Below are 13,776 nucleotides of genomic sequence, written 5' to 3' on the forward strand. Positions count from 1 at the left end.
GTCAAGGCCCGAGGAAATGAAAAAATAGGTACTTACCAGTGGTAAAGTGAAGCATGTGTAAAAGGCTGATGTAAGTGAAATGGATAAGATTAATAATCCATTTCGCTTACAATAAACTTTTAAAATTGGCATATAGAGCTGAACGAAAAAACGAGTGTCATGAGATTATATGACGTGGAAGTGAATGGTAGAAGAAGTCGGGATGCCTGAAGAAGACCCGGTACAATGAAGCGAATCAAGTGTGGTCGAGTGGTAAGGTTCTCGACCAGCGAGCTGAATGTCGCGGGTTCAAATCCTGGCGTGCGCAAATAAATTTTATTTGATTGATGTGCGCTATTTCACAATTTATTAAATTAAAATAATATAAAGTATACTTGCGGCACGTTCCAGAGTGAAGATACTCTCAGTATCGCCCTGGTGTAAGACCATTATTCAGAATTGAGAAATGGCTTCAGCAGTGTTTGGCGACTAGATATGAATAGCCAGGTACTCCCCACCTTCCTCCTCTCAATCTCCTTCCCCTACCCACTACCTTCAGCCTCACAACATACCTCAATTGCAGATGCCATAGTCTCAGTGGCTCCAGACGATTGGGAGCAGTTGAGACTCTTGTGCGGTATTTACATAAAAAAATACGGAGAGTTCAGCTAGTATCATATCAAATTAATCAGGATATATTGTTTACAGATTAAGTTATTTCAAAATATTGTGAAATACCTACATAAATATCTTTTCAACGGATTGTGTATTGTTGACTCACCTCTATCTAGATTCTACTCAATTGGTATAAAACGGAAATGTTGTAGTTGCACATCTTATATTAATTTCTATGGTCGAAGTCGTCTGTGCTCGCCAGGGAGTTAAACATGTTAAATAATTTCACACTTATTTCAGTTTTAAATTCATGTTGGTATTCAAAAACGGTGTTAAAAACTAATATACCACAGTGCTCACCTTCTTGATTGTGTATTTTTATTAGTGATAAATAAATTATTTTAGTTTAATTTTTGTGTTTTCTCGTTCATCCATCACCATGCCTAAAGGAAAAAGAAAAGGAAGGCACGGTGAGTCAAACATCTTATTTTTTATTTCTAATAACGCTAATAATCTCGTGTTCACACTTCCTTTGATTTATTTTAGGTGCCTTCATAATACGTTTTTCCTCCAAAGTTTTATCGATATATCTGTAACTCTTCGAAACACCCCCACGTTTTATATTTATTATGTTGCTAAATATTACCAACGGACTACAGTTTTAGTCTATTTCCGCAAGAATTTGTTCTATTTTTAATTACAAACGTTAACGGCCTTGCAAAGTCGCTCCAAGGTTTGAAAGTAAGTAGAAGTATGTACCTATTGCATATTATAACGTCCATATGGCTGACCCGTCACATCACGCACTCTAAATAGTATTATCGTTATTATAAATCTACCAGGCCATTCACCATTCGATAGTAATTATAGGAAATATATAACTTACCTTGACACAGTATTCACTATCTTAGCAATGTTGTTTTATGAAATAATAAGAAATAGATCACAAAATGAATAATTCTGCGTTTATTATTATTCAGTTATACGATTCACTGTAGTGAGCAATGAAAGAAGAATAGGTACTGCTATTTTTATTTTTTTTATTGTCAATGTAAAATTCGGAAAAACAAAGCATTTTAATTCATTGTGTAATGCTCTGAAAATTTCCACAAAATGTTTTGACAGCTGAAATCAATACAAAATTTCAAATGAGTTTCATGATGTTGTGAAATATATATATATTTTTTAGGATTATTTTTTTATAGCAGAATGCCTTTCACTCTTTGTTTTCAAATTTAATTCTTCTTTTCTGTCAGTATGACGTATGACTCAGGCCAGCAGCATTTAACTTTTATGTCAGTATGACGTATGATTCACGCCAGCAGCATTTAACTTTGTGCATTGTAAATACTTTGGAACGCTGAATCTATTTTCGTAATAACTTGGTTGTTTTTTTCAAAATGATGTTTTTGTAAATTGTACCGTATTTACCAGATAATGTGTTCATGTATTTATAAAAATAGTATATTTTAACATTCCATAAATATTTTCCCCAGAATAGCTACTTATATTCAGAGAGAGAGGTGTATTCTTTTTTTTCATTTTATAAACAAAATATTAAAATACGAAAATATTCTTGAAGTTTTATTATATTTTCCATAAAGCTAAGTAAGTGTATTTCACAATAAAAAATTAAGAAAACACAACAAGCTATGCATTAGTTGAAGAATGACGCAGTAGTAACCTTGTTATTATTTTTAAAATAGCTGTATCCTGCCACACATTGCTGTGGCTCAGTCTGTCTGTGCAGATTGAGAAACAATAGCGCATGTTGTTTTTACGTCCAACAGATGGTTTATAAAACAATGGCGTATTCGAATGCAACATTGTATTAAAATTTTGAAGTGGTGAAGAACTTTCAAAGATTTAAGATTTTGAACAAACGAACATTTATATTTTTATTCATGTAGATTGCTGCTCTTTACGAAACGAAAAGCCAGAACTCTTATCTCATTGTTTATTTTGTTGCCAATCGAATAAGATTTATTTTAGTAACCTGTGAATATTTTATACAATGCAAAATCAAGTCGCCAGTCTGGCGTAGGCAACTTCTGGATCTCGAGAATTAAACAAACATTGAAAGAGACTGGGAATCTAATATTTAAAGTATGGGTAATGTAACCTTTGATCTCAGTGGAATATTATTGATCACAATTAAAGCACGCAAACAGCTGATTGGTATTATGGAACATCATATTGTAAGAATGCTTATCTTTTGAAAGTTAACTTTATTTTTTATCTCTTCAATTACCACACAAACATTAGATAATGGTTGACATTGTAACCATGGTTAAAATGTGTGATTTCTATCCATCATTTCAAATATCTGATTATTTAAAATACTATTGTACCTTATTCAATTGGGCTTTTTTAAAATTCCCACTGCAATGGCACGGTGACTGCAACGGCACGGCGACTGCAATGACAACTTTGTTTCATTTCTTTAATACGAGTGAGGGTGATTTATTTTGTATTTTATTACAATGTTTACATGTTGTACATTTTTATTAAGGAAAATAAAAATAGCCTTTCCTCATCGTAAAGAGACAAGGCTCTTGTGTTTGGTGAGAGAATACTAGCTGAATTATATAAAATCATGTAAGTAAGTAATAATAAAAAATTGTAAATAATAACAAAAAAGATAAGCACGAAAAATGCAAAATTTATAAACAGAGATGTATGATAGTGATTGTATTTCCCTTTGGGGGAGCAGACACATGTACATCGTTTGTCTCACTATTATTTAGTGTAAGAAAGAGCTGCAGCATTATTGTGATAAGAAACATATGTTTTATGCTTTTTTGTGCCGTCGCCATTCTGTTGCCATAGGAATTTTAAAAGTGCCCATTGTATGGAGAACCAAGTTATATGAAGTAATCAAAGATAATACGTTATAGTAAAAATTTAACCATGAAGTACAACTTTATATTTCTTATTTTAATCTATTTTTTAGAGGGGAAGAGGACTGAGGCGGCTAACAACTCTGCATCCGATGATGAATCCGGGAACGACAATGCGTCAGAGTGGTCCAACCCGTCGGAAGCTCGCAGTGTTCAAGATGAAGGAGGTAAATATGAGTCAAAGTTTACAGAGAATACAGTGCTGGAGTGTACAAGAGCACATTGGTACTGTTTGCAGTGGCGTGTAGCTCTTAGAGGCTGTAAAGCATTGTTGTGCACTAAGCAAAGAAGGAAAACAGTAATTTTCATATTTTTTCCTTCCAATTTTGCGGGCATTACAAACTGCACGCCCTGTGACTGCTTCTGCTGCCCTGGCATCAGTCTTTACTTCAATTACTCCTCGTTTCCAAGTGAATCTGTTTATCATAAATTCTCAGATAGAATTTTTTGATATTGATTGATATTTTTCAAGAGAAACAGTAACCTTTCACTGGTAATCCTTTTTCATTGAGCTCAAGCTTGAGGTGTTTCAAACTCCATAGAATTTGATGACAATCAAATATGCACAATTGGACAATTTGCACAGATTCTGTGAAAAATCATTGCAGGGGTGCTGTATGACTTCCTAGGCTCTCTAATTTTACTATTTACAAAAATATACTGAAAAAATACTTACCTGGCAGGTCACTTATTAATAAGTTTAACACACTTTTATTAGTAAGTTTAAGCAAGACTGCACGCAGAAGGAACTGTATTAAAAACACTGGACATTACATGATTTTACATTAAATTTGCTATTTTGCCCTCTATTACTGATTTTACATTTATTAGACTATTAGTGGCAAAAGTAGAGTTTATATTTATTTAAAAAGACTGGAGAATTTTTATGAAATGACCTCAAAAGGCATGGGGTGTTACTCCATCTCATTTGATGACAATAAAATCAACAATCGGTGCATTTAGAATTTTTCACATATCGATACCCCCCTTTTGCCCCACTTTTGATACAAATGTTATTCAAGTCCTAATTATTTTAAATACACTTTTTTAGAAGAAGTCAGTGAAGAGGTTCTAAAGGATGTGGACCGTATGGACGAGGAGCTGTGCAGTGCCGTGGATGGGCTCTCCCAGAAGTCGGCGGCGGGACGCGTGAAGTGCCTGATGGGGGCCGCGGGGGCGCTGCGAGCTCGCTGGGCTCCCGGCATCCTGGCCAGCCACCGCCTCACGCTCACCGACCACGTGGAGAAATGCCTGAAAAGGGGCAAGCCCGACGAGCAGGCGGCCGCCGCTGATCTGGCAGCTCTCATCGCCATTCAGGTTATTTACTCATTCATGTTATACAAGTAAAGCAGAGCTATTCCTACAAGTAAATAGACCAAGTTATCAGGGTTCCCAAGTATCACCCCGTCCTTACATACGGTCACCTAATTCGGATGATGAACAAGGCTTAAATTTAAGCTTAATAGTTTTTGGTATCCGGTACTTGATGTACTTACATCGAAACTAAATGCCGAAAACCATATTAATGTCAATAATTATTATAAATACCTGCGAGGATTAATGCGCGCCACACTGTACTATTTCAACATACAGTTAAAAAAAAAATATATATTTAATATAGATATAAGTGGATACAGTGGTGTTATATTAATTACATATGGGTACAAAATATATTTATAATTTACAAAAATACACATTTCACCACAATTTACACATCTACCATGTAATTCTGTCTGAACACTGTAACGCCGTCCGAATCATTGGTTAAAGAAGGAGAAAGAGCAACACGTCATACTATGCCAAAAATTAATCATGGTAATATTTTTGGCCGTGAATATCTCAAATCAAAAGATTTGTCTTTGTATTAAAAATGGTAGATTAATTGATTATTGTTTTTGATGTTTCCAGTTTGCCGCTTCTGATTACTGTGAGGAACTGAATAAGACCTTGAAGCCAGTTCTGCTGGTTCTCGCCCTCGATAAATCAGTTAATGCCAACGCCAGAACTAAGGTAAAACAAAGACATATCATTCTTTTAAAATAATGTATAAATAGCATGTTAATTTATTTTTAATATGGCAAATTAAAAATAATAGTTATGATAATTGCATTAATATCTAAAATTCAGTATGTATGTTCAATAGCTATGAAATGATTATGGTACATACATACCTAACTTAGGACCGGTTGTTTCGGAGAATTTGAACAATTCATCAAATTTCAACGTTAATTCGCGAGTTCTGTGAAAGTCCTATTCAAGTTCTGATATTATATCATTATAGGCTAGTTGCTTGACAGAACTGAAATAATAACAAAACTAGAAAATATCTTTCACAGAACTCGCAAATTAACGTTGAAATTTGATGAATTGTTCAAATTTTCCGAAACAACCCGTCCTTAAACAATTTTATTATGTAGTTCAGTACTGAGAAAAATGTGAACAGAAACTAAGAATAAAAATAAAACCTAAAAGATCACGCCGTTCTGATATTCATATAACAAAAATAGTAACAGGAAGGTGATATCTCTCCCAGATCAGAATATTTATTTCCGAGACTGAAGTCTCGGAATCGGAAAATTTCCATAAGCCAGTGTCCTGGTGTTGCTAAAGGAAAAGGGTATTAAATGTTAGCAAGGTCTTTGAGAACATGGATATTGATTAATTGAATTAATTCGGTACAGTAAATTTTGTAAAGCAGTATTTTATGTAATTGTATCAAATCTGTGCTTATTCTTATTTGTATATATCTTATTTATAACTATAAATGCAATTTATAATTTATGTACCTTAGGACCTTGTATTGAATCTTTTTTAATGTTGGGATGAATATTGAAAAAGGGAGACCATAACGTAGTTTGACTCTAGTTGACATTTGAAGAAAATTGACAATTTCATTCTTATGTAACCGTGGGAGGAAGCCGATTTAATAATTTTATTTTTTTATTTTCAGTGTGTGACAGCTTTGGGCATGCTAACATTCATGGGAGAAGATGACATGGGCTTCATATTTGAAATGATGCGCCACTTCGAAACTATCTTCAGTGGAAGCTACCTCAAAGTAAGTTCTTTCTTTTTCAAAATAAGGAAACTTTCTCAGAGGTTGTTGATAACCTGACAATATTTGAATTCCTCCTACTACCATTGTACCATAAGCGTAAAATGTTGCTTCTTGTGTGATGATGAAAGACTTGACCAGCAATGGAATGAACTTGCAACGCCGGGGTGAGAACCTGATGCTTATTAGCTTTAAACTGACAAACAGATCTGACTACTTTATTGATTATACAGCTAATTTAACTATTTAAAAAAGTTATTACCAATATTTCCAATGTCAAATAAGCAGGTGACAGGGATACGTATACCTCATGCGGTGACCAAGTTTCGCAATACGTTTTCTATGGCTCAGTCTATGTATCGACAAGCCAGCCGCACTTAAGGGGAAAATAAAGTGTCATGCCGATAAGGGTTGTCAAGTTGACCTACAGACATTTTAAATGGTATTGTTGATTTGCAGGGTGATGGTAGCGTGAAGACCACAGTCAGCACTGAGATGGAGGCGCTGCACGCAGCGGCCCTGGCCTCCTGGGCCCTCCTCCTCTCCCTGGCCGCCCCTGGAGACGTCTGCATGATGCTCGGCGGTTCAACCACCTTTGCACCGTTAGTAAAAACAGTTGATAATTAATAGCACGCTAGTCAGAAAATCCCCAGACATTTGATTTATGCTCAACCGTTGAATTAACAGACCTTTTGACCCGTAGACCATGAAAAGATCAATGATTATCTGTTTAAAAAACAATTTCGATATTTGAAATGACACATCAGCTTTTATCTCTTTAGTCTCAATCACCAAAGTTAACTGCGAATTTTCTGATAAATATGTTTAACTAGCTTGCATGGAAAAATCACGGCATAGTTATAGAGGCGCTAGTGCGTACAAATACCTCGTTGAAACTTGTTTGACCGTTTTCACGTGAGTACCGTCGCTTGGGGACTGGATTCGGTAGTTTCCGGTCGTTCTGCGTTAGCGCATTGGAATCATTTGAGGTCAAATTTGAGTCTATTTGAGAAATTTGGACTAATTTGAGGTAAAAAGTGAAATAACTTTTTTCGCTTTGTGTCTCATCTAATAGGGACATTCTGAATTCTTGACAAATCAGTTCCAGTTTTTGAAAAAGGCTGTTTTCTGTTCAAAATATTATGTAATGGGTTGGTATTAATCGCTTGTCTGAATTAGTAAACACTTTTAATTTTGAAAATTAAGCAAATTCAAAAGTCTAGAATTCATTGAACCCGAGTTACAAACAGGCGCAATCGAAATTAGTATTTTTAATTAGAAATATTTTTGTTCAGGTCCCTCCGTCAACTGGGTGGCATGCTGTCCTCCCCTGGGCTGGAGGTACGACTGAATGCCGGCGAGTGCCTGGCGCTAGCCTTCCAGCTCGGTCGCGAACACTCAGACATGTTTGGTGAGGAGGCGCTGCCCGACCTGGTGGAGGACATGAAGCAACTCGCCACTGACTCTCATAAGTACCGCGCCAAAAAGGACAGGAAGACGCAGCGCGCTACTTTCCGTGACATCTTGCATTATTTAGAGGTAATTAATAATGCCCCCTGAATATGTACATGTCACACTATCATATGGATTGTCATACACTCTAGTTATTTCAAGTTAAGAGCCACGTAAACAGGCTCCAATTGATAAATAGAAGTCAAATATGCTGTAGTGATTTTAGATTGATTATGTATACAACATGTTGAATTCGTTTGCCATTCTTGTTTATTGAAGTTGGCCATCCGGGTATAGGTGCCACGGTTGTCAAATTACATTGCCTGTCTTTCTATGCAATTTTCTCCTTGTTCGTGTTGGTCATCTACGCCTAGTGTGCGTGTGTAAAGGTGGATTACCACCTCATGTACTCTGTTTTTGTGATTTATTAAAACAGGATTTCTATGCTTTAAAATGCCCAATAGAAAAAGAAGCCCAATGTTGAATCGATTTCGACTTTTGTTCTATGTATTCTCTACGTAGAATTGACTGGCAACATGAGAAAGCGTGAAAGAAAAGAGGCTCGCGGGTTAATAATGTGCTTGCATTTGTGTAGGAGGATGACATGGAAGACATAGTGGTGCGTATCAAGGGAGAGACCCTGCACGTGGAAGGGTGGTGCGCGCGTCGTCGGTACGCTGCACTGGGCTCAGCCTTGTGTGCCGGACTGCCACTACACCTGGCCTGCGCCCCCGCGCTGCGCGCGGCGCTCCTGCTGCCACCCCCGCCACTCACGCTCTCCACCAACACTCCCACCGCACGCACCAATAATAAGCTGCTCAGGGTACTTATTAATGCTTATTATAATCCAAAACATTATATATATCCATTTTAACCTCTGCATGGTTCTAATAATGATGGCTCTCATCAGCACGTGAGGTTGGTGCAATTGGACCAGCTGTTAATGTAAAACCCCTGGGTTAATTATTGTTTGACTCTAAATGAATGTTTATAATTCCAGCACCTGCAGAATGCAGCCAACTTCAAGGCCAGGACCATCACTCGAGGGAAGAACCGAGATAAACGCTCCGCAGTTGTTTCCACCTTCTAAAAGTTATCTTTTAGGGGTTAAATCTACATTTATTAGCATATTTATTTTTTGTTTTCTTTTCAAAAAACCTTCAACTTATACTATTGTTATACCACTTGCAACATAAATTAACATTTTTACATAGGCAATTTTGTAAACTAAAACAGGACTGTTGATAATCTCCTTTTGGTTGTTTCTGTTGATTTTTGTATCTTAATGGTATTTAACTTATAACAATCATTGTCCAACTATGTGGAATTTTAATTTGTATTTTTGAAAAAATATATATCAATGATCTAACGGTAGTTATTTAGTTTAATCTATGTAAAACCTATTTACAAACAAAAATTGAATTTGGACTAATGGTTACCATTTTTACGAAATAATTTTAAGATGTACATAACTATGTGTTTGTGCAGCATTCAAGTCGTAATTAATTAAATTATACTTGACAGATCCGTGTACTTACAGACATTTAGAAAAGTGTTTTTTTTTCTAAATTTCAAGTATATTTATTAGAAATGCGACCGAGTTGTTTTTATGTTTTAAGACATCTTGATTTGAAATAGCTTATGTAAATTGTTTTTAAGGCACCAGATGAATCAAAGTCGGGTTGTTTTTATTTGTAATATATAATGTATGATGGCGCCATTAACCTGGACAAAATTGTTTTCAATAAAATATAATGTTTGTAAAATACAATTGACTAGTTTTATCTGTTCCTCAATGTTTGACAAGAGTTAGTGTTGTGACGGCTAGAAGAGAAAAGAGGTGAGAGAGAGGAGGGTGATAAATAAAACAGGAATAACACATGACTAGTTTAATATTCTCATCAACCACCAGTTGCTTGGCTCGGCTTGGCATTGGTGGTATTGGGTACATAAATAATGCTGGTAACAATCATATGACCACTTTTACAACCACAACAATCATTTTAAACATTCATGCACTAACATAACAAAACATGGTCATTTTCTGGTCTTTCCTTAATTCCACAATGTCATGCTGCATGATGAGTACAAAATAAATATATTCTAGGATCATGAGCTTGCAGTATAAAAAAGACTTGATATGGAAGTATATTATAATATAGTTTACAGTGTGTAGTGACCAGTTTCTTCAGTGAACACTAACAAAAATATGGAGAGAAATGTCAAAACTCTGAATTTCACAAATGAAGATTGTGTATGTAATTCCGAAAAATACAAAAATTATAAAAATCCTCAAATTTATTGACGTTAACCTTTTAATCAAATAAAAGTAGGACACAATTTAAGTTCCTATTGTTAAGGAATCAGGACACATCCATTTACAATTCTAAAATTTCAAACATTAAGAAGTTTATTGAAAAATTACCAATATTCCCGTACACACGCACTGCCCATACGTCATTATTTACCCTGCTAATCTTTTGATTCCTTCCTTTTTCATTATGTTATAATATATTAGTTTATAATTTTAATACATTTAAAAGACAGTAAATACATTTTGTAGGTAATAACCAGAGGATTCATTGAGATCTGGCTGTCGTGTCACGTGGATAGGAATTACAAACAACTTTTGCTGACAAGGGTGAATTAGTTATCGTTTGTTAGTTAACATGATACATGGTACATGGTCTCAGTTAGCAGACTGGGTTTAACAATATATACACATATAGTTTAGTATTTGCAGGTATATTCTGTACAAAAAGGCAGAATGTGTAATCTTAAAATAAATACATTTATCACCTTAGAAGAACATTACAATTACTGGACCTTGAAATATTTGAAAAATACTATTTACTAGGCAGAAGAAATTAATATTTTTACCAAAGAAAATGTCCTGCAAATTCACTCCATTATATTATTAGTTTGCCAATTACATATTTGTAAGCAGATTAAATAGTTAAAAGTAGCAACAGACATAGATTGGGTTACAAATAAAATAATATTTAGTAGTTAATGCCAACAATGTGGGCGGCCACATTGCCAATGATGGTGACAACACTTATTTGGGGACGACTGCACATGTGCAAGTTTTATATTATTTTACGTTGAAGCCAGTGCATTACGTGGAAGTGACGAGTGGCAGTCTGGTTCTTTCAAAAGACGCCATTATTTATCAACTGAGGTGACCTTTACTTTTCGTTTTGATAGGTGCTTGTAATAAGTGATTAGAAAATCACCACTCGGGGGATCGAAGGTCATTCTTCGTTTATAAACTAAAACTTCAGATGATATGAGAAGTAAACAAACCCAGACGTTGGAAGAATCAACTGTTAGTTGTACCTTTATACAAAACACATTTTTGAGGAGAGACTGAATTTACAATATGTGCTGCCACCGATGAACGTATTTACATAATAATGCAAATTAATAATAAATAGGCATGAATTACAATACAAGTCCAAGAGATCTGTGGAGGATTCCATCTTAGTGTTATGTGAAACTCCCAAAGCTAAAATTTTCTTAAATGGTATACATATATAAAAAATATTTTTATTTACTAAATACTTGGATAAAATTGTAGACATTTATTTACTACGTAACCACGTCCTTCCAAAGCATTGCCCTAATATTACCTGTTGCCAACCAAGCGACCACCACTTAACCTAAACATGTTTGTGCTTGGGTAATTCCACATTCTATAAGCTCGTAGGATTCTAAGTACTCCGCATTCCTTTTAAAACAAATCAACAAAACAATTTCTTATTTAACTCCTAACAGTGTTTTATCAAAAATTTAAATTAAATAAAATAATAAATAAAGGTTCAGATTATTAAATTATAAGTCATTTGTCTAAATAAGAGATGACTGGCAATTTTGCCCGAATTATGAGAATCACACATACATACAGTTACAAGGTGGTTTTTAAATTTAAATGGTCACATTGATAATAACAAACATAAATACATACACATGTTAGGAATTATATATCCAAGTTACACTGTAACGATATTCATTCAATATAATATTACATAGATACCTACATTATAAGAAAATACAAGGGTACTTCAGCTTATGTTGATTCGATGAGTTTGTTTTATTAAATTTAGTAAGCTAGGTTCGTGCAGATTTTAACGATATTTATTACAAGTTAAATTATAAAGTTCATTTAATATATATATATAGGTTATTTTCAAATGGACGTTAATTGCTGATCGGCAATATAAAAATATGGTCATTAGGCTCAGCAATAGGAAACAGGCACAATTAAATTGGAAACTCAGTTCATTTTACAAGCTTCATTTTGTAGGCATAAGGGACAGAGCTTCAATGCACCACTACAATGACAGTTATTATTAACCATTCAAGAAAGGGAATTAAATATGCATAACAGTGGTGTAGTGAGTCGTACTAAAAAAATATTGTATCGGCATGTAAAAAAATAAATAATGTATGTTATTTTTGTCATTCAAGGCATATGGGGTGGTTTACAAACTTGCCCTGGGGTCCGGGATTTAGTCCCTACACCACTGCATGCAAATAGCTTAGGCCTTCTTGCACTGGGGATAATACAACATTTAGTGGCCCCACTGAGAGATTGGCCAGAGTAGAATCAGGAATTTCGCTAATAACATACCTATATTCAAATATTTTTACCGGGTATGAAAATTATAATTGTAGTTTCCCATTTAGCCGCAAGCAATGGTCTGGGCGGCCAAAGAACAGACAAATACCCAAATGCTCTGAATGTTGACACAACGGGTAGATTGAATGATCTGCAACTCTCTGCTGGTAATAACAAATTGTACGCTAAACTAGGGGCAGGGACCGGAGCACTAGCTGATCTTCATCTTCTTGGCTGGGGACGGAGCTTCCCGCTTCAGGTTTCCCGGGAGCAGCAGGTCCTCGTAGTCCTCTTCCGCCACCTCCTCCTCCTCCAGGGTACCGTTCATAAGGTCTTTCTGTTCACAACAAACATTGGAAATCATTTAAAACTTCATTGAATAGACCAACATTAGAATTTTATATGTATGTAGGTATGTATTTGTAATTATTTTATATATAATTACTGCCGCCTCCTGCACCCTGACCTGAAAGAGGAGCCAAAAGCAAGAAACATTCTCTATTTAACTCCTGTCATACTTAACCTCTGAATTATTCATTGCTACTCTTGACCAAAAGAAATAAAAAAAATGAATAAAATCAATGCATGACGTAAATTGATGGATTTAGGAAAGCGTGGAAGGCGATTGAAGCCAATTTTCAACAGGAGAAGCCCGCTACCTCCCAGAACCAAACTCCTAATATACTATTCGCTCCTCCGACCAGCACTGCCATGTGTTTCCCGTTAAAAACCCACACCACAAAACGCAGGACTTCATATATCGTGGTCACTGAAGGCTGCTCTGTTCCAAGTTGACAAGCGTACGTTTCCTTCTGAATAATGTTTTACTTATTTCCATAGGTAAATGTGGAGGAACTACTAAACATGGGCCATAACCCACACCTTCTCACTCCTCACACAACACAAACAGACAAAGTATATTTATATGGCCAGGGCAACTCGCTGCACAAGGAAAAGATTGAAATTGTGTTTTAATTATTCACCATTTCAAGGAAATTAAAGAGATAGAATTTTTAAAAACTTTTATGTGGAACCACACATGAGTCACAACTACCCTACACCGTCTGGAGCCAGAAGGGTCTATGGCATCTCCGATTGGTGTATGTTGTGAGGCTGAATGTAGCAGGGAGGGGAAGGAGATGGGGAACAGGAAG

At 35.4% G+C, this 13,776-nt stretch overlaps 2 protein-coding genes across 4 annotated transcripts in view; one reads left to right on the plus strand and one right to left on the minus strand.

Moving 5' to 3' along the window:
- The first annotated feature begins 828 nt into the window (after nucleotides 1-828).
- Nucleotides 829-9,772, plus strand: Ifrd1 (Interferon-related developmental regulator 1). The gene is made up of 9 exons (XM_089630971.1): nucleotides 829-1,064; nucleotides 3,548-3,661; nucleotides 4,546-4,811; nucleotides 5,403-5,504; nucleotides 6,445-6,552; nucleotides 7,009-7,151; nucleotides 7,845-8,088; nucleotides 8,597-8,824; nucleotides 9,002-9,772. Exons 1-9 carry the CDS (start codon nucleotides 1,034-1,036, stop codon nucleotides 9,089-9,091), a joined length of 1,326 nt encoding a protein of 441 aa, XP_089487097.1. The 5' UTR covers nucleotides 829-1,033; the 3' UTR covers nucleotides 9,092-9,772.
- A 148-nt stretch (nucleotides 9,773-9,920) lies between these two features.
- The window catches only part of Rfx (regulatory transcription factor Rfx), a 41,072-nt gene continuing 37,216 nt past the window's right edge, over nucleotides 9,921-13,776 (minus strand). For all 3 annotated transcript variants that reach the window (XM_089630951.1, XM_089630942.1, XM_089630960.1), the window contains one exon: nucleotides 9,921-12,959. In XM_089630951.1, coding sequence (XP_089487077.1) covers nucleotides 12,834-12,959 — 126 coding nt within the window. In that variant the 3' untranslated portion in view covers nucleotides 9,921-12,833. The remainder of the gene's footprint in view (nucleotides 12,960-13,776) is intronic.

This window comes from Hesperophylax consimilis, chromosome 1 (assembly GCF_061612785.1).
Source record: "Hesperophylax consimilis isolate HC1 chromosome 1, BYU_Hcon_1.0, whole genome shotgun sequence".
NCBI classification, from domain to species: Eukaryota; Metazoa; Arthropoda; class Insecta; order Trichoptera; family Limnephilidae; genus Hesperophylax; species Hesperophylax consimilis.

Coding starts and splice junctions, on each gene's coding strand:
- Ifrd1 (XM_089630971.1), top strand. CDS start 1,034: ATGCCTAAAGGAAAAAGAAAAGGAAGGCACG. Junction 3,662..4,545: donor CAGTGTTCAAGATGAAGGAG/GTAAATATGAGT, acceptor ACACTTTTTTAG/AAGAAGTCAGTGAAGAGGTT. Junction 6,553..7,008: donor TCAGTGGAAGCTACCTCAAA/GTAAGTTCTTTC, acceptor GTTGATTTGCAG/GGTGATGGTAGCGTGAAGAC.